Here is a 19,861-nt window from a genome sequence, read left to right as displayed (position 1 = left end):
TATGTGTATTTTATATATAAGTATGTATGTTTATATAATATGTATATAAATATATATATGGCATTGTCACATTCTGGTTTTCCCTTTACGTGTAGGCAGGTGTGATTAACAACTCTGATATTCTGCCCGCTGAAGGACAACATTATTTCTGACCAATGCGTAACACTGTTGTAAAGACAAGATTTTGTGTAAGTCTTCTATCCGGAAGAAGTTTAAGTGTTACAAATTTATAGATGCTGATAGCTAAGAGGAAATGAAGACCCCAATCCTTCTTTTAGTATCTTCCAAATTGTTGCAATTAAATACAAAATGTTGATAATCCATTGGTTAATATAACAGTTAATAATTGCCACAAACTACTCTTGAAACTCAGTGCCTTAAAACAAAGATACTTGATTGCTACTCCTGAGTCTCTGATTTGGTTTAGCAGGTCTGCGCTCTTAGCTGGGCTTGCTCACCTGACTGCAGTCAGCTACAGGTCGGCTAGTTGGCTGATTGAGGACAGCCTCAGCTGGTATAATGGGATGACGTACCTGTCCTCCATGTTTCTCACACCCCTCCCGCAGTTTAGCTGGATATGTTCTCAGGGTGGAGGCAGGGAGGCAAGAGCAAGTAAAACTGATCTTGTAAAGGCAAGAAAGAATGCACACCCAATTGTGAAACCCTCTGTCTTTGAGTCATTCTGCTGACCAAAGCAAGCCTCAAGGCCAAGCTTGAGTGAGAGCAGTAAGAATCACAGAGTGACAGGGAAGGGGTGTAGAGAGATGGAGGCCACTGATGCAATCAATCTACCACAACTGCTGACGGGTAGGAGCCGTGCCATCTCTCGCTTCACTATCCCTTAGAACTACGGCCTCTGTACTGAACTCTCTGGACAAGCAAAACACTGAAGACCAACCTGTCATAAATGAACTCATGGGTCAGCTTCCCTCTCAAGCTGTGGCTGCCACAAATAATAGAGACTGAGCCTCCATCAGCCAAGTTTAATGTTTTCAAATCGTCTACCCAGGATCATTACTGAGCTAATTGAATCTTCAGTGGTAAGTTGACTCAAAGTAAATATTTTGTCTTTCCTCTGTATCCCCAAACTAAGAATTCCTGGGGTCAAAGGAAGAGAAGGAGAAAGACACAGGGTCTGGAAGAGGAGCTCTGGGGTCAAGAGTTCACAGCCTACCTCAGCCACCTACAGCTGTGTGAGTCTGGGAAAGTTACCTAACCTCTCTGAGCCTCGGTTTCCTCATCCTCAGAATGGAAAGTAATCATTCATTTACTCATTCATTCAACATATTTATGGAGAATCTCCTAGGTATAATTCCCTGTACTTACAGAGCTCACAGTCTAAGCTGGAGATGCCTAAGAAAAAGAGAAGTTATAATACAGGGTTAGAAAGCATGAAGCCCTAGGGACACGCAAAGGGGCATCTAGTCCTACCTGAGGAGATTCAAAAAATTCTCCCTGGTGGAAGTGATGACTGAGACTCAAGAAAAGGTAGAAATTAGTTGGATTTTGAGGGACTGGCAGATGCAAAGTCCAAAAGTCAAGAAGATATTTTCCTTTCTGGTTTTAAAGACAAGCTCTGCTATCAGCATGGCAAGCAGAAGAATATTCCAGAATATTCTAGAACATTCATTCGTGTGTACAACACAAATCCCCTGGGGCTCTCATTAAAATTCAAGTTCTGGTTCAGCCAATATGGGGTGGGGCCTAAGATCCTGCTCTCCTAACAAGGTGATGCTGATGCTTCTGGTCCACAGACCACACTTTGAGTAGGGAGGTATCAGAGTGCCTTGGAAGGGAGGATATATACATTTTATTGTTCCAATTTTAGCCCGTGTGCGGCCAAAGCGAGCACAGAGGACTTCTACATTTTTTTTGAAGATTTTATTTATTTATTTGACAGAGAGAGACACAGTGAGAGAGGGAACACAAGCAGGGGGAGTGGGAGAGGGAGAAGCAGGCTTCCTGCGGAGCAGGGAGCCTGACACAGGGCTCAATCCCAGGACCCTGGGATCATGACCCAAGCTGAAGGCAGACACTTAACGACTGAGCCACCCAGGCACCCCAGGATAACTACATTTTAAAAAGTTTCATCCCCCTCTACTCTCCCTGGCAATCAAGATTTTATGCAGGATGGAGGGCCAGGTGGGATGGTGATACTTTTGTGAGAAGTGTGAATCCTAGCCAAGTCCTAAGGAAGTTCCTGGAAGGAAGAGAGATGCTGGTTTGCTGAAAGGTCCCAGGAAACCAAAACAGTTTCCAAAAGGTGTCATCAAGCACTGCAACCCTCCATGAAATGCTGGGATTCTGCTCCATCCAGCACTCCTACTCACCAACATAACTGTTTTAAGTGTCTGTGCAAAAGTAGCCTATAGGTCTGTGGGTTTTATTCATCCCCTGGGGTCACCATTACTGTTTTACTGACCATTTCTTTAAAAGCAGGAGGAGGCTTTGTCAAAGGGTAAGTCAGTCAGTCATATGACAAATCATTTATTGAGGACTGCTCTGTGTCAGGCGCAGGATAGTGCTGGAGAGGCACACTTGCTTGCCATGCACCAATGAGCTTAGGAGAAACCAAAATGGTAGCCAGGTAACCTTGTTCATGCCATTGCCCTGGGATCTGTTACTTCCACAAAAGTCTAGAAACTCATGGAGCAGAACATGGATGATGAACTTATCATCTTGAACAGAAATTCTTGTTTTCCAGAGGGTTCTGGGGCTAGCAGGATCCTGCATCTGTGCATCAAGCTGTGAAGAGATTTCAGAGTAGGCTCCTGCAGGTACCTGCTTTCCTCAAATGTTGCTTCATAGCATATTTGAAAGTAAGAAAGAGCTTTAACCCTGTGAGAGAGAAATCAGAATTAGAATCAGCAGAATTAGTACAAATGTGATTCTAGGGGTCTTATAAATACACAGAGAGAAATATGGCAACAAACGACTGAAGGATAAACATTAAAATGTTAACAGTGATGGTCTCTAGTGTGGCAGGCACTAATGGCAAACTTGAAAACTGTTCTCAACCTCTTCACCACTGATAGCTTCCACTCAAGAAGCAAAGAAGCCAAATACTTGTTTTGTCAAATTCCTTTGTAACTATGTGTCATCATGTGATACAGTTCTGACCAACTAAGTGAAAGGGAAATCCACTGAGGGATTTCTGGGAAAGCTTTCGTTTCCTGTGAAAGGGAGAAAGCGTTTGCCACTTCTGCCCCATCCCTCTTCTTGCCTTCAACATGGTCATGATGTCTGGAGCTATGGCAGCCATCTTGCAATCATGAAAATTGTTTGATGAAGTCAACATGTTGTTAGTGGATTGGAAAAGTAGGGAAAACCTAGATCCTTTACAACATCCCTGAGCAACAGAACCAATACCAGCAACACCTAACTCAGCTTCTATTCTTGCAAAAAAAAAAAAAAAAAGAAGAAGAAGAAGAAGAATTTCCTATTTAATTAAGCCACTGAATCTTAATTACTTGTGTTTGGAATAAATTATTGAAAATATAAAAAATTCTAATGGGGGATGGAAGAGCAATTGTGTAGAGAAAGTTTTACAACTCTGTAAATTTTGTTCTTTTTAATTTTTATTTATTTATTTAAATATGATGAGCATTGGGTGTTATACTCAACTAATGAATCATTGAATATTATATCAAAAACTAATGATGTGCTATAACTTGGTTAACTGAATTTAAATACAACTCTGTAAATTTTAAATAGCGATGATAGCAATGCAAAATTATGTGGAAAAATCAGTTTTGCCTCCATTTGCACATTCATTTCAATGTCTCTGAAATTATATATGTGTAGTATAATTCATAGAATTCATATGTTGATATATATTTTAATTCATTTTTAAATACATCATATGAAATTTTATGTATTAGGTATAGTTATATAATATATAACTTTATAATTATATGTATAATTATATATGTTATATATATAATTTATATTTTGTTGATATAAAATTATCAACAAGGGAACCTAGCAGATATTATAACTGGCTCAGAAAAGAATGCAAAGTACAGACATATGTATGTATTACATAATACATATATAATATATACTATATATAATTTACACAAAATATATAAAACATTACATAATTTGTATATAATGTATACAATATATGAGATATATATGATACATGTTACATAATACAGTATATATATGTGTTACATAATATATATATCTGTTCTGTGCATTCTCTCTTGAGCCAGTTTAATATCCACCTCACTCCCTCACTGATTAATGAGTAGAATAAAATCCTTAATGTATGCTCATATTATATCTGTATGAGTCAGGATTTTATCTTGTTTAGTTCACACAGCTACTAAGGGGCAAAGCTGGGATTTAAGCCCAGGAAGCCTGGCTCCTGAACCCCAACTCTTGAATACCGTACTTTATCAAATGTGCTAATAATATACATGGACACACTTAGCTCACAGTAGATACTCGGTGCACAGTGGCATCTGGTGTTGCTAAGAAGCAGGGGTTCCATTTGAACAGAAGAAACCACATAAAACAGTCTCTCACCGTTTTAGAAGTGGAGGGGACAGAGGACAGTAACATCCCTGAAGTCTGGGACTCGGAACTGGGTTTGATCTTCCTGGTAATCCATCCCCTGTATTCTTCCCGTACCTGGAGGAAGAGACACATCACAAGAGGATGAATTATTCCTAGATGCAGGGATGTGGGCCGACACAGGCATGTTCCCCGGAAGGATGGGGCCTGGAAGGGCAACTGCTATGTACCTGGCGGTTGAGCAGACAGTGAATGACGAAGATGAAGGCCCCCTGCAGGCTGTTGATGATAGTGAACAGGTAGGCCATGATACTAGCCATGGGTCCAATCTGGAAAATGCCCAACACCCAGGAGCACCCCAAGATGAAGAGCTGGGCAAAGGCTTTGAATGTCAGTAACCTAGGGGAGAAGATTTGGAGAGGGTAAAATTCTGGGCAGTGGCTGTTGTTCTCATGGACTGTGCTCCCACGACTCACCTGCCACCTTGGTGGGAATAAACGTGCAGTGGAGTCTCCAAGCCCCGAGGCAGGGACATCGAGTCCCGCTGGCATTTAAAAGGCAGTTGGCCTACAGATAACATGGCACAAGGATGTGTGGACACATATATTTAACGTAATAGTGTTGGTAGTGATGAAAATGCTCAAAGGACCTACAGGTCAAGAACCGGGGACACATTAAATGAATGGTGATGTCATAGTATGAAATACAAGGACACTTTTTTTAATTGAAGAAAAACTCACATAATATAAAACTCACCACTTTAACCATTTAAAGTGTGCAATTCAGTGGCATTTGGCACATTCATGATGCTGTACAAACATCATCACCAGCCAGTTCTAAGACATTTTTATCACCCCAAAAAGAAACCCCACACCTATTAAGCATTCATTCCCCGTCCTCCCTGCAATGAAAACAACCCTAGGGTCCATCTATTGATGGACAGATAAACAAAATATGGTCCATTCATACCCTGGATTATTATTTAACCATGAAAAGGAATAAAGCACTGATATCTGCTACAATGTGGAGGAACCCTGAAGACATTATGTCAGTGAGAGATGCCAGTTGCAAAAGGATACAGAGTATATGATTCAATTTATAGGAAATGTCCAGAATAGGCAAATCTATAGAGACTAAAAGCTGAGCCAATTCACAGACTTAATGGAACTCCAAAGTAGAGATAACTGTGAAAAACGGATTTTCAGTGCTCTTGCTTTCAAAAAAATAAAATAAAATAAATAAAAGCAAATAATAAAACCATTTTTAAAAGATTTTATTTTTAAGTAATCTCTATACCCAACATGGGGCTTGAATTCACAACCCTGAGATCAAGAGTTGCATGCTTCACCGACTGAGCCAGTCAGGTGTCCCATAAAACCATTTTTTAAAATGAGATGAGAGAGACCATATACTATAGGGGGTGAGGGTACAGGCTCTGGGTACCTGTGGAAACTGTGCCTCAGTTTCCTCAAATTGATATAGGGACTAATAATACAATGCCTACAGGGTGATATTACTTGTTCTACAGATCAAATGAGATAACAAAACTCTAAGGATGCTTACAACAGTGTCTAGTACAAAAACATTTTTGTTAGTTGTTTTTAGCCATAAGTATTGATATGAAATCAGCTATATATTATGTGGAAAAAACCCAAAGTTCAGAATATGTATAGTATCTTATCATTTATGTAATAGAAGGTTGATGTGTAGGTATAGAATATTCTGTAAGAAAGCTCAATTCAAGTGATAATGGTTGCTTAAGGTGGGAGAGATCTGGGAACCTGGGAGTCAGGGAAGAGACGAGAAATTACTTTCCATGTGTTCCCTTTTTCACTGCTTAATTTTTCTTACCATTGCATGTATTAACTTTGTTTTACACTTTTTGCATCAACTTTTTAAAAATAATTTTTAGAAAAAATTATTTAAGATGGAAGAGGGATTGGATACTGACAGGAAAATAAGCAAAGGACATCATAAGGTTCCTGATAATAAAACCTAGACAATGTCTGACTTTGGTAGGTTCTTAAGATGAAGATTAGTTGAGGTGTGCCTGGGTGGCTCAATCAGTTAAGTGGCTGCTTTTGGCTCAGGTTATGATCTCAGGGTGCTGAGATCAAGCCTCTCTCTCTCATCAGGCTCCCTGCTCAGCAGGGAGTCTGCTTCTTCCTCTCCCTTTGCCCCTCCCCCCCCTTGTGCTTTCTATCTCTCTCAAATAACAAAATCTTTTTTAAAAAAGAGTAGTTGAGTGATGAAGTTAAGAAACACAAATGGCCTGTAAAAGTATGAGAATGTCCCACATCTGTAAGATAAAATAATATATACAAAACTAAAATAATAAGATAGTATCTTTCACCTATTAAATCATCAAAATGACACAACAAAAATGATAAATCCCAGTGTCAGCAAAGCTGTAGGTAAATAAGCACTCTTGCAAATGGAAACAAATTTTCCGGAAAATAATTTTCAATATATACTAAAAGTGGGACAATCCAACCTGCCATTTGACTCAGGCAGTTTCATGCCTACTGTTATGATTCAATAACCACAGATATGAAAAAGATCTATCTACAAGGGTATTCAGGACTGCATTGCTTATAATAGCTCTCCCCACCCCAAGAAATCAGAAACAACTTGAACGTCCATGAATAAGGCGTGATTTAAGTAAGTTGTGCTACATTCTTACACTGAAATGTTTTATAAAAAAAAGAAGATATTGTTAAAGAATGTCTAGTTAACTTGAAAAATATTCATAACATTATTAAGAGAAAAAATGGTTATAAAAATAAAGTAGATGGCATGATTCTGTTTTTGTAAATATGCACATATTATTATGCACAGTAGATGAGTTAGAAAATGTATTAATAGTTTCAATATAGGAAACACTCTCCCTAGTAACTGTGTTACTGCTTCATAAGCCAAATAAAGTGGGCAATGTTAATATCCCCAGTATACAGATGAGGAAACAGTCTCAGAGAGGTTATGTAACTTGCCTAAGGTCACACAGCTTATAAGTGGCAGACCTGGTGTTTGAGACCCCAGATCTAGACACTGTGCTGTTCTGTCCTGGGCACAGGACCAGGCATACAAAAAGTACTCAGTGAATGTTTGTGGGAAGAATGAAGGAGACTTGAAAAGGAGAGAAAAGGAAAGAGGGTCCACACCTGGTGTCTTTGAGCGTTGAGACTTCAGCATTGACACTGGAAAGCTTCTGCCTCAGGACACACAACGTCCAAGTCAGGAGGATGGAATTAACCTACAAAGTCAAGCAGAAAAGACTGAGAGATTGGATATACAACTGGACAATGGCCAGACCCCCAGTAAAAACCCATAGTCTGCAGTAACCACTCCAGGAAGCAGTCGACCCTAAACAACCACCTCTTGATTGGTGACTGACAGCCTCCCTAATTTCTGCCCTCACTTCCAACTTAGGACCAAAAGGAAAAAGCCAATATGCTCCCCTAAGCATTCACATAGGATGCCTTGCTTTGAGTTAGCTTGCCTATAGGGTCCTGATGCCTACAGCCTCTGATCAAGGCACACCTGAAGCCTTCCCTTTTTTATCCTACTCTGCCTGCTTTTGAGTCTCTGCAAAGTGCAAATGATGGTGGCTGACTCCCTTACTATAGCAATAAATATCCTTTGCTGGTTCTCATCTGGGTGATCACCACTTATTTTCACTGGATGCATGTGGAAAGTTAGAATTAAGATTGGTGCCCTGTTTGGGTTGAATTGTTGAAGACCTAATCCCCAGGACCTAGGAATGTGATCTTATTTGGAGTTAGATCTGGTGATCTAATTAAACGAGGTGATCAAATTAAAACGAGGTCATAGGTTGGGCCCTAATCCCACATGACCTTATAAAATAGGGAAATTTGGACACAGAGACAGTCATGCACAGAGAGAAGCCAAACATCTACAAGCCAAAAAACTCCTGAGGTTACCAGTCTTCTTGGATAGAAAACTGGAATGGATCCTTCCCTTGAGCCTTCAAAGGGGACATGGCCCTACTGACCCCTCGATTTTATACTTCTAGCCTCCAGAGCTGTGAGACAATAAAATTCTGTTGTTCTAAGCCACCCTGTTTGTGATACTTTGGCAGCCCTAGGAAACTAATACATGCCCCCCTCCCAAATCTTACAGAAATCAGAGCAAAACCCCTCTGGAGGAATACAATCTCAAGAATTCCCAAGATTTAAATCAGTCAGATAGGAGCTCATAATTAACAATTACAAGTGACACAAGGAAAAAAGCCACCATGAGTGACAGTCAAAAGAAACATCATCTTGCAGGACTGTTGCATCTGTGTTGGAGGTAAGGAGGCAAGGAGATGGTGCACAACACCCCCAGGTTCCCAGAGAGTAGAACAGTGGGTGCTGGGGCTGGGGGAGCAAATGGGGGGAGATGTTAGTCCAAGATCACAAAGTTTCAGTTATGCAAGGTGAATAAGTTCTAGAGATCTCATGTACAGTGTGGTGTCTATAGTTAACAATACTGTATTGTATAATTGAAATTTGCTAAAAGGGTAGATCTTAAGTGATCTCACCACAAAAAAAAAAAAAAGGAAAAGAAAAGAAAGAAAAACTGTAACTATGCGAGGTGATGTATATGTTCATTGGGTTGATTGTGGTGATTATTTCATGACGTATGGATAAGTCAAAACATCAAGTTGTACACCTTAAATATATACATTTTTAATTTGTCAGTTACACCTCAATAAAGCTAAAAACAAAAACAAAAACAACTCTAGGCTTCCCTCTGCTTCCATTCCACTGTTTTCTTCTTCTGCCTGACCACTAAATACTTTTAATTTCTTTCTCCCTTCTTTTTTTCCATTCAATGTCTATCCTCAGAAGACATTAATAGACCCATTCTTACTGAAACACAAAGGACAGATAAGACTGTGGTCCCTTCCAGAGGATTTGCATGTTGGCAGAGAAAAAAAAAAATCACAAGTCAAAGAAATTACACTCTAACTTGGATATCTCAAGAACCAGGGATCAGAAGGGAGAATGTTTGAGAGGAATGAGTGACCTCGGCTACGCAGCTTCCACTGGTACTTCCTGATCCCCAGGGTCTCCTTGTTCCTGCTCCAGGACACGCTGTGCCAAGCAATTTGCTTACCATGATGATGGCGCAGACTGGCCCCAGGAAACTCCAGATGAACCCTGTCTCTGTATTCAGCCAGCAGCTATGGAGAGAAACAGGATTCAGAGCTTGTCTCAGTCTTGACCCTACAGTTACTCACACTCCAACAAATGCACTAGTGGAGGAGAGTATAGGGAGCTGACCCTGAGATAAAAATTCTCATGATGGGGCAGGTTACAGCTCAGTTTTCTTTGGGCCACAGCAAGTCTTCTTTCAGATATTCCTCCTGGGTAAATATTCCTGAAGCGTTCACTTGATGCCCTGCATAGAGCTCGTCCTCAATTCATAATCTTTGTAACCCCCTCCCCTCATTCAGACCTCTTCACCGGCACACCTGCTCCTTCAAATCTCAGCTCAAATGACACCTCCTCTGAAAAGCCACTTCTGACCACCCCTACCCCTGGTCCATCTCTAGCAGAGCTTGTTGCTTTTCTTTTTTATAGCATCTATTGGTGTCATAAATTATGGTGGTGTTTGTTTCCTTGCAAATTGTCCTTCACTCCCTACAAGAGTATGAGCTATATGAGAATTTAGACCTTGAACTTTTGTTCATCTCTGAATACCCAGCACTCAGTGCAAAGTCTGGCATGGATGAGGCATTCCATAATTATTTCTTAAAAGAAATGAAGGGAGGGAGGGAAGGAGGGAGGGAGGAAGAGAAGGAAGAGATAATTCATTGCCTCTTTCCATCATGTCTCTAGGAATTTGTTGTTTTCACCATCTGACAACCATTCCACCACGTTCAGTAACAGCACCCCAATATTCCTTTAGCAAAAGTGTGCCTCCCGCCACAAGAGAAGGAAAATAATAAAGTTTGGCCAACCAGGCATTCTCTCCCTGGAACAGGAGTCTCCAAGTAGTAGTAATGAAAAGATGTAAAATGCCCAGAAGATGCTGTCCCTGTTCTTTCAGGAAAAACCACTTCAGTAAATACTGGCCAATTCCCTTATCAGCTTCGGCATCTCTGGCTGGAGGCATCAGACTGAAAGCTCTGAGGATTAGCTCACCAGGAGCAGCCCTCAACCAAAGGCTGCTGGGAGGGAGATGCTGGACAAATATGCCCCCTTGGGTGGGATATCAGAGGTACATGCCCTACAGTTTCCCAGAGGTACCCACTGGGATGGAGCCTGTTACCTGCAGCCACATCTGCACACCTGCACCCCATATTTGCTCCTTCTCTTCCCCACACTTAGTGCTTCTTCCGAAGGTCATCTCAAATCCTTGTCATACTATTCCTCTCTTCCGAACTTGCTGTGGTTCTCACCACCTGGAAGGTACTCTCTAAATTCCATGCCCCTCCCCCAGTTTCCCCTTCTTTCAGCCCAATCCATCTGTTCTCCAAACAGACCTTGAGCCCTCCTTTGGGAAGCTATTGCCCTCACCTATGTTGCCACCCCCTTTTCTATTTACCTATGTACATTTCAGTAGAGCTTTCAAGACTCATTCAAGTTCTGCCTCCTCCAGGAAGCCTTCCATGAACTTTCCCACTCCCATATGCTATCATCCTTCTCTGGTCTGTGTCAGTGCTTATATTACCCACACCAACGTCGGACACTTCATCATGGTGACCTTGCATTGTCACCACCATCTCCTGACAAGATAGTCAGATCTGAATTCATTTTGGACACTTCCTAGCTATGTGGCCCAGGACAAGTTCTGGAACTGTGCTGAGCCTCAGTTTCCTCTGAAGCTACCATTCATTAAGCTGTTACTTTATGTACCACCATGTGCAGCAGCACAGGTTGTACACTGCCCAAATCCAGGGGACACTACTCACACTGTACACAGTGGAGACTCTTAGTCCTCGCACAGAGGATTTCTGTTGAGAAGTACCAGAGATAATACATGTTTGTAAAGCTCTGCCGGATATAGGTTTGATGAGTGCTCACTTCCTACGGATTCCTTTCCCTCACCTCGTATCTCATGACCTCACCTGAAATATAAACCATCAGTAGTAGGCAGGGAGGATATTTAGTGACATAAACCTGGATATTTAGTTCCCTAACTACAGCTTAGCAGTGCCTACAACTCAGGGTGATGAACACAGGCCCTGGGATTGGAAAGACCCAGATTCATGTCCTCACACAGCCCCCTTCTCACTGTAATAGCAAGAAAGCCTAGCTTTCCTCATCTGTAAATTAGAACAGCACCATTATCACAAGGATCATAGAATTACATGACATGATGCAGTGAGTTATAGTCTCTGCCCTAGCCACATACTGCTTATCCTGTCATTTACCTGTTTTTCAAAGTTGACTCACTTTTTTTTACTTATACAATGGAATCATGTCTATGATATCATGAGTTTGGTTGATAGGCTGGCAATTTTTTCCTAACGTCCTATAAGATAAATACAAAAATATTTTTAAATTATACTCACCAACACACTACCCAAAATCCTCTCACATGAACCATGTGATAAACAAAACTTGCTTTAAAACAGACAGTGGTGATGATGATGATGATGGCATGTATAATGCTTTACTCTGTGCCTGACACTGTTCTAAATGTTTTGCAGATAATGACTCCTTTAACCCTCACAACACTATGACGTAGGCATTGCTGTCAGCCCCTATTGTATGGATGAGGAAATGGAAGCACAAGTAACTTGCTCAAGGTAGCACAGTTAGAAGGTGGTAGAGCAAGGATTCAAACCCAAGCAGGCTGGCTCCAGGATCCATGATTTTCAAATTTACAACCAAGTTCATTGTTTACACCACCACCATTCATCTGTACTGTAGTGCAAACAGTGGTTCCTGGATATGTGCAGTGCACAACCTGTGCTACTGTACATGGCAGCCCTGAGACTGACAAAACATAAAGAGCTCAATACATGGTAGACACAATTATAGCTACTGTTATTGCTTTTCTTGTTGTTCATGTAAATATCATCATAAACCCTGGCAGCAGGCTCTTCAGGGAGAGAGAAGGATATCACTTACCGATTATGCATCCCAAAACCTTGTGGCTGCACACTGGCAGAGACAGCCACCACCAGCACTGGAAGCCCGTAGCCAAAGGCACAGAGGTACCACATCTTGATGTTGCGAGAGCTGAAGTAATTCACCACTTTCAGGTTCCTGACCATAAGGAAGAGCATTACAGCCTCTACCAGCATCCAGAAGAAGCAGGCGAGGAAAAGGTAGTGCAGGAAGCCTGCAATGATGGCGCAGCCCATCTGTAGAGGAGAAACATGCACACTCAGGATCCTCCTACCCCCCACCCCCACCCAAGAAGCAGGTTCAGACAACAGTGGGGGTAACTTTGATTGGAGTTCCTCAACCACAGCCCATTCATTCATTCCACAAACCTTTATAGAGATATTCTTCCCTGCAGGTGCTATCATCCCTTTGGTAGGGGGACCCATTGTCCTGGTTTGCCTGGGACTGGTTTTTCCTAGGACATATGACTTTCAGTGTTAAAACTGGGGGAGTTTTGAAAAGAATGGATGGTCGATCACCCTACCTCAGAGGATGTTTGAAGATATTGAGTGTGGAGGTCAGCAAACTGTAGTCATTGGGCTGGCTGTCTGTTTTGTAAATAACGTTTCATTGGCACATGGCCACATCCATTTCTATGTTTTCAATGGCTGTTTTCATGCTAAAACAGCAAAGCTGAGTGGTTGTGACAGAGCCCTAGGATCTGCAAAGCCGAAAATATTTATATCTGCTTCTTTACAGAAAAAGTTTGCTCACTCCTAGTCAAATGGTGGGAGTGACAAGTGTTACTAGCACCGAGTTCTGCGAAGTTAAACATTCCACAGTGGGGGCGGGGGTTCTGCCCAAAGAATGATCACCCCAGATAGAATGTCACTAGTGCTCCTTCTGGAAAAATCCTGGGAGCCTACTATGTTTCTGGTATAGTTATGGGGGTAAACTGGCCAAAGTTCTTGCTCTCGTGGGGCTCATAGTCTAGTGGGGGGGGGGCAGATACACAACAAGTAAAACAACAAATAATATGGTTTCAAATAAATGCTGGGAAAGAAAGCAACAAAGACTGATAAGGTGTAGAGTTTCACAGCTGTAACATTATTGACATTTGTGACACTATTGCCAGATTATTTTCTGTCATTGGATCTGTCCTGTGTATTGTAGGGTATTTGGCAGCATCCTTAGTCTCCACCAGATGCCAGCAGCAACCCCACCAATACTGTCTCTAGATATCACCGAGCGTCCTCTAGGGGGCAGAATCCTCCAAAATAAGAACCAATGGTTTAAACAGTAATAGGAGGGACCACCACAATATACAACATGATCAGGGAAATGATTTTAAGCTGAGACCTATCACAAGAAGGAGTCAACCAGGTGAAGAACTGGAAACAAGTATTATCAAAAGAGGGCATAGCACATGCAAAGGCCCTGAAGAGGGAACTAGCATAGACGTTGGGTAGGATGAGCAGAGGCAGATGTGGAGATGGTGGGGCTGAGTAAGGACACAGTCTAAGGGATGTGAGACCTGGTTGTCAGTCTTGTCTACACCGATGATGAAGAGAGTCTTGGCCAAGAAGAGGCAGATGCAGAGGTGCAGGTGGAGGTACGTGTTTTGGTTGCGAATGGCACGACACAGCAGGAAGGTGGCGATGGCCAAGATGAGACACACCAGGGAGATGATCATGCCCACATGGCTAATGATGTACAGGGATAACTCCATCTGTCAGGAAGGAGATACACCACTCAGAGAGGGACTGACATCCCTCCGGGCAGAAAAAAGAATTATCCAGACTCCTGACTGGGGCAGAAAGGACTCAGGGACATTTTCTCCCTTTGACACTCAGAGTGAACTAGATATTGCCCAGCATCATCCTTTGGAATCCATCAGCACCCGTTCCCACTCCTGTTCTGTGCCCCAATTCACGTTGTACTAGAGCAGGATGTCTATAAACTATATCTCCCAGAATCTCCTGGGGCTAGGGTCCTGGATGTCATTTAGGTTCTCCAATGAAATATAAGCACAGAAGTTTTGGAAGGCAGAATGGAGGCAGATACCAGTTTTCTTTCTGCAGACAGGAGCAAGCTATGGCTGGGCTCCACATTCCAGCTGTCCCTTCTTTGATTGCATGGATGTGGGGTGATCTGACAGCAGCAATTTCTGACCTCTGGATTACAGCTGCAGAGGGGTGATCTCGAAACCAAACCCCAAGTGGCAGCCCCTGACTTCAACTCCTCCATCCCTTCCCGTGATTTTGTGAGCATCCCATTCCCTGCTTGAAATATCTAGAGTGGTTACCATTTCCTGCCCTGAACCAGGACTGCTACACAGGCGTTCAGAGATGCCCCAACTTCTGGGAGTGGAAATGGCAAGCCGAGTCCTTCCCCTATTCACAATTATTTTTATTCACAATTAATTTTAAATTTTTGAGTTCCTTCTGTGTATTGAAGTTGTGACAAGGTACCATCTCACGAGCTACTCCCTATGATTTTGTGATGTGGTGGCTAAGAGAATGGACTAGAGATCTGCCAGTTCCTAGTTGTATGAGCTTGGGCAAGACACTTAACTGCTCTGAGCCTCTGTTTCCTCATCTGTTTAAAGAGGATCCTAACAGTAACTACCCTGTATGGTTGTTGTAGGAGGATTCAATGAAAATACTTAAAGTGCTCACGACTGTGCAGGAAACGTATTACATGCTCTGTAGGTCTTTACCCACTCACCAAGGCTCACTTCACATCCATCCCCTCCCTGATTGATTGCTAGCTAGCTCTCACCAACACACTTCTGAATTCCCATAGCACAACTTCTTGTACCATGTACATGGTTTTGTGGAAAGAGTCCTCTGGAGCTAGACTGTCCTGGGCTTGAGCCTCATCTTGAGTTTCCTAAGCAGGTGGGCTATGGAGCCTCAGCCCCCATCCTATAAAAGGGCCTGAAAACACATAACTTAAAATAAAGGGTCCAACACAGTAGGTGCTCTGTAAATGGGATCTGTGATTATAATTGTCCCAGCATCTGCTTAGGGTCAATTCTCATTTTATACGTGAATGTCATGGCTTCCGAGACAGACCCTGAATTCTCCAAGGGCAGAAGTATCGCACACCCCATCTGTCCCCACCCCAACTCCCTCCCACAATACCCAAGGCCATGAGAGACACATAATGGATGTTTATTCAATATTTTCCCCTTGGATTTGGGGAGCCAGAACACAGAGAATCAGTACTGACCGTGAGCTCCCCAGAAGCCATGATGATGGCCAGGTTCATCATTTGATTACAGCTGCAGACAGTATGCGTCTCAGAAGCTTCAAGGACCACACAGCCAGAGGGCATCCACCTACCACCCTCCACAATGGGGTCCCAGGAAACGCAGATAGGCCTCTCAAATTCCTGCTTTGGCTGAAAACGGAAAGGCTCTTGTCACCCGAGACTCTCCTTCATATGGATTCAGTATGACCAAGAGTCATTTGGGGCAGGAAGATGCAGGTATGTTTGGGAGGGAAATGTGGTATTTCAGTATGCAAGGATGGAGGGAAAGTTCTCAGATACCAGATCTGCCTCTAGCACTGAACTGGTCATAGCCAATGTAGATAACGTCCCTGTAAATGTTCCTGCATCAACATCACTTAATCTGGGCCCAATCTTGCCCAGTGATGGATGGAAGAATACACATAGAAAGAGGAGAGCCCTCCTCTCTAAAGGTGGATTTTGGGGATCAGCTTGAGTTGCAAGAAACTGTGAGAGCGGGTCGCCTGGGTGGCTCAGTTGGTTAAACCGCTGCCTTCAGCTCAGGTCATGATCCCAGGGTCCTGGGATCGAGCCCCACATCGGGCTCCCTGCTCATGCAGGAAGCCTGCTTCTCCCTCTGCCTGCTGCTCCCCCTGCTTGTGCTCTCTTCCTCTCTCTCTCTCACTATCTCTCTCTGTGTGTCAAATAAATAAATAAAGTCTTTAAAAAAAAAACTGTGAGAGCTTGCTGCCTTTGTGGGTCCCTATCAAAAATGAAAGTCAAACCCACTGGGGGATAGGGCATTCTCAGTATGTAGATGGGGGCTCAGCAGGGACGTCTTCACCAACCTCAATGTGCTCCAGCATGTAAATGACTGGGTCAGAGAAGCCATCTTTCTTCTCCCCAGTCATGATGCCCTGTACCACGCGAGAATTCATCTTCACCTTCAACTTCCTCTGGGAGTTGGTCAAAGCGGTCTCAGGGTCTTGGAAGAAGCTCTCATCTAAAAGAGACTCCATCCCCGAAAAGGAGACAAAAGCCACCCCAGTGGTGCCTGTGATTTCCCCCAAAGGCAAAAAAAAAAAAAAAAAGGAATCATTTGCTCAGTAGTGATTACAGATGTCCCAACATGTACATACACATACACACTTTAACATCCCATGTATTTCTGTACCTCCACTGGCCCACTCTGAGGATTGCAACACCAGTGCAACCAGTGGACTTCTAGATTGGTGACCCTCACTAGAACCATTAAAAAAATCCTGAGTTGCTTCCACCTGGAGAAGTGTTGGCTATATTTAAAAATAAATTTTAATTTGTATTTTTAAGAGACAATCAAACTGAGCAGTGGGAAATAAGTTCGTCTCCCACATTTATGGTTATTCTTGCTCCATCTCTTTGGTAGGCTTCCCCTTTCAACGTTGGTGGTCTTCAGGGATGTCCCAGGCCTGTTTCCTGAGCCCTCCAGACCAAAGATAGATTGAGGAGTGGCCAAACAATGGCCCATGGGCCGATCTGGTCATTGCCTCTTCTGTATAAATAAAAGTGTTACAGCAACACGGCCACACACATTCGTGTATGAACACCTTTGCACCGTGAGGGACTGTGTTGCCCTCAATGCCTAAAACATTTACAAACCTGCCCTCTACAAGACAAGTTTGTCAATCCCTGATACAGACCAGCACTGTCCACTTAGCAATACAACATGAACCACCTAGGTAATTTTAAATTTTCTAGTAGCCACACTTTTAGAAAAGTCAAAAGCAGGTAAAAATTAATTTTAATGATATATTAACTCAATACATGCAAAATATTATCATTTCAACATACAATCAATATAAAAATATGAATGAGATTTTTCCATCCTTCGTTTTTTATACCAAGCCTTTGGAATCCAGTGTATATTTTTACACTCACCGCCTGGCCACATGTCAAGTGCTCAGTAACAAAAGGTTATTGAGTGGCTACTTTACTGGACACTAAAGGTCTTGATGCTCCATTATTGTGAGGGTATTTATTTATTTAATATCTGACTTCCCCAGTGGATGGAAAACTCCCTGAGGGCATGGACCTCACCTCACTGATCCCCTCACAAGTCTTGGCACCTATGAGTCGACTGATAAATGTGTGCTGATTGAATACACCATAACCACCCTCCTTGATTCTCAGGAGCAAGTCTGTACCTGTGGATTCAGATTCTTCAATGGTGGAGCACCCAATCTCCATCTTGTCCCCTTTGGCTCTCAGGTGAAAGGTCACATTCTCTTCAGTGCATTCTTCCTTGATAATTTTGCTTTCAATTTCTAAAAGAAGACAGGGAGATGCCTGGGTGGCTCAGTCGGCAAAGTGTCTGCCTTCAGCTCAGGTCATGATTCCAGGGTCCTGGGATCCAGTCCCACATGGGGCTCCTTGAACAATGGGGAGCCTGCTTCTCCCTCTGCCTGCTGCTCCCCCTGCTTGTGCTCTCTCTCTGACAAATAAATAAATAAAAATCTTTAAAAGGAGATAGGGAGACTTTGCCTGAGGTCACTCAGAAAGTGAGTCCTGAATTTGGTTTCTGTCCAAAAAAGTTATACACACCTAGTTGCAAGCAAAGAATAAAAAGGCCAGTTTATCATGGGGAAGATCTTGAGCCCCTGATGAATGACAGGAGGGTGGGAGCACCAGACAACTAAGAAACCCAGCGGGAGCTGTTGGAGTGAGCTCTCGCCTCATAGGGGGCGCATCAGGGAAGGACGGGGTTGAAGTCAACAGAGGTGGAAAGCAACAGTCATGACCCTCTGGCTACTCTACATTTAGACAAGTTTTCCGAAGCCAAAGGAAATAGGAAGGGGCTGGGGCGAACCCAGCAGAGCGGACCAGGGCTCAGGTGTTGCAGTCAGCTCTGGCACTCTCCAGCTGTGCCAACTTGAACAAAGACTTAAACCCTCTGAGCTGCAAGTCCCTCACCTGTGGCACGGCAATAATTACAGGGATCTTCATGAAAACAAAATAGATAATGGAGCCAGAGATATCCATTGTAAAATATAAGCCAGATAATGTCACGCCTGTTCTCAAACTCTCCAATTCCGTACCCCATCCCCAGTCTCACTTCAGATAAAATCCCTACATTTGTTTACAAAATCCACCTCTCCCCTTCTCTTCTGACCCCTTCTCCTGCAAGCTCTATGAATCTCTACTCCACTTTGGCCATGCTGGCCTCTTCATTGTTCCTTGAACTCACTAAATATTCCTGTGCCTGCCCTTTCTGCAAATAGGTACACGGCTCTTTTCCCAGGTAAGCTAGCAATGCTCCCCCCCAAGCCTGACCCTCTCTAGCCGACTTAGCCCTGCTATATTTTTCTCAATAGCACTATCCATGCCTGGTATACCAGATGTTTGTTTACTGTGGGATTCAGATAGTTGTTGAATAGATAACACACTCCAAACCCTACCTGGCAACACTCATAATTCAATGTCAGCCACTCAGTAAATGGGAGATGTTGTTCATATCCTTGGACTGGCTCTGCGGTGAGTTCAGAGATTTGAAACACTTGGGAAAATGGGATATGGGAAAGCCACGGAGAATCGCATCTCTCAAGTCCCGCCCCTCAAAGTCAGCGCCCCGGTGTAACCTTGCCATGTTACCTAAATGTTCAGTCTGGACAGTCTGACTGACATTTGCTGACGGTTTCAGGAACGCTGCCAGGGTCGTGCTTTTCACACTCTCCAGGACAACAGTGGCCAGGGCGGAGGTCTCTTCTTTGGTGAAGTTGGACGATGTGGATGTTTGTTCTAGGACAGAGGCAAAGCTCTCAACTGCACTCTGCAAGGAAAGGTGTTTGCACGGTGTGGACACACTCTCTCTCTCTCTCTCTCCCTCCTTCTGCCTCTCCCCCTCCCTCCTTCTCTCTCTCCCTCCCTCTCTCTCTTTCCCTCCCTCTCTCCCCCCCACCCCTTTCTCTCCTCAAAAGACTGGGTTGACAGTCTAAGCCAATGAAGCATTAAGAGGGCATCTACTCAGCTTCCTTTTCCTGATCCCAAAGGCCCCCTTGGGATGC

The 19,861-nt window shown here is 43.1% G+C and overlaps 1 protein-coding gene across 3 annotated transcripts in view; it reads right to left on the bottom strand.

Moving 5' to 3' along the window:
* Nucleotides 1-2,463: 2,463 nt before the first annotated feature.
* The window catches only part of ADGRE1 (adhesion G protein-coupled receptor E1), a 66,804-nt gene continuing 49,406 nt past the window's right edge, over nt 2,464-19,861 (bottom strand). For 2 of the 3 annotated variants that reach the window (XM_027586829.2, XM_027586832.2), the window contains 10 exons: nt 19,449-19,626; nt 18,005-18,124; nt 16,670-16,875; nt 15,822-15,992; nt 14,122-14,316; nt 12,609-12,844; nt 9,643-9,709; nt 7,683-7,774; nt 4,534-4,638; nt 2,464-2,838 (listed from right to left, as the gene is read on the bottom strand). In XM_027586829.2, the coding sequence (XP_027442630.1) occupies nt 2,637-2,838; nt 4,534-4,638; nt 7,683-7,774; nt 9,643-9,709; nt 12,609-12,844; nt 14,122-14,316; nt 15,822-15,992; nt 16,670-16,875; nt 18,005-18,124; nt 19,449-19,626 (1,572 nt within the window). In that variant the 3' untranslated portion in view covers nt 2,464-2,636. Of the gene's footprint in view, nt 2,839-4,533; nt 4,639-4,751; nt 4,921-7,682; nt 7,775-9,642; nt 9,710-12,608; nt 12,845-14,121; nt 14,317-15,821; nt 15,993-16,669; nt 16,876-18,004; nt 18,125-19,448; nt 19,627-19,861 lie in introns of all 3 variants that reach the window. The other variant, XM_027586831.2, reaches the window with a different exon arrangement.

Source organism: Zalophus californianus, chromosome 1 (genome assembly GCF_009762305.2).
Source record: "Zalophus californianus isolate mZalCal1 chromosome 1, mZalCal1.pri.v2, whole genome shotgun sequence".
Classification (NCBI taxonomy): domain Eukaryota; kingdom Metazoa; phylum Chordata; class Mammalia; order Carnivora; family Otariidae; genus Zalophus; species Zalophus californianus.
This window is presented reverse-complemented; position numbering and strand designations above follow the sequence as displayed.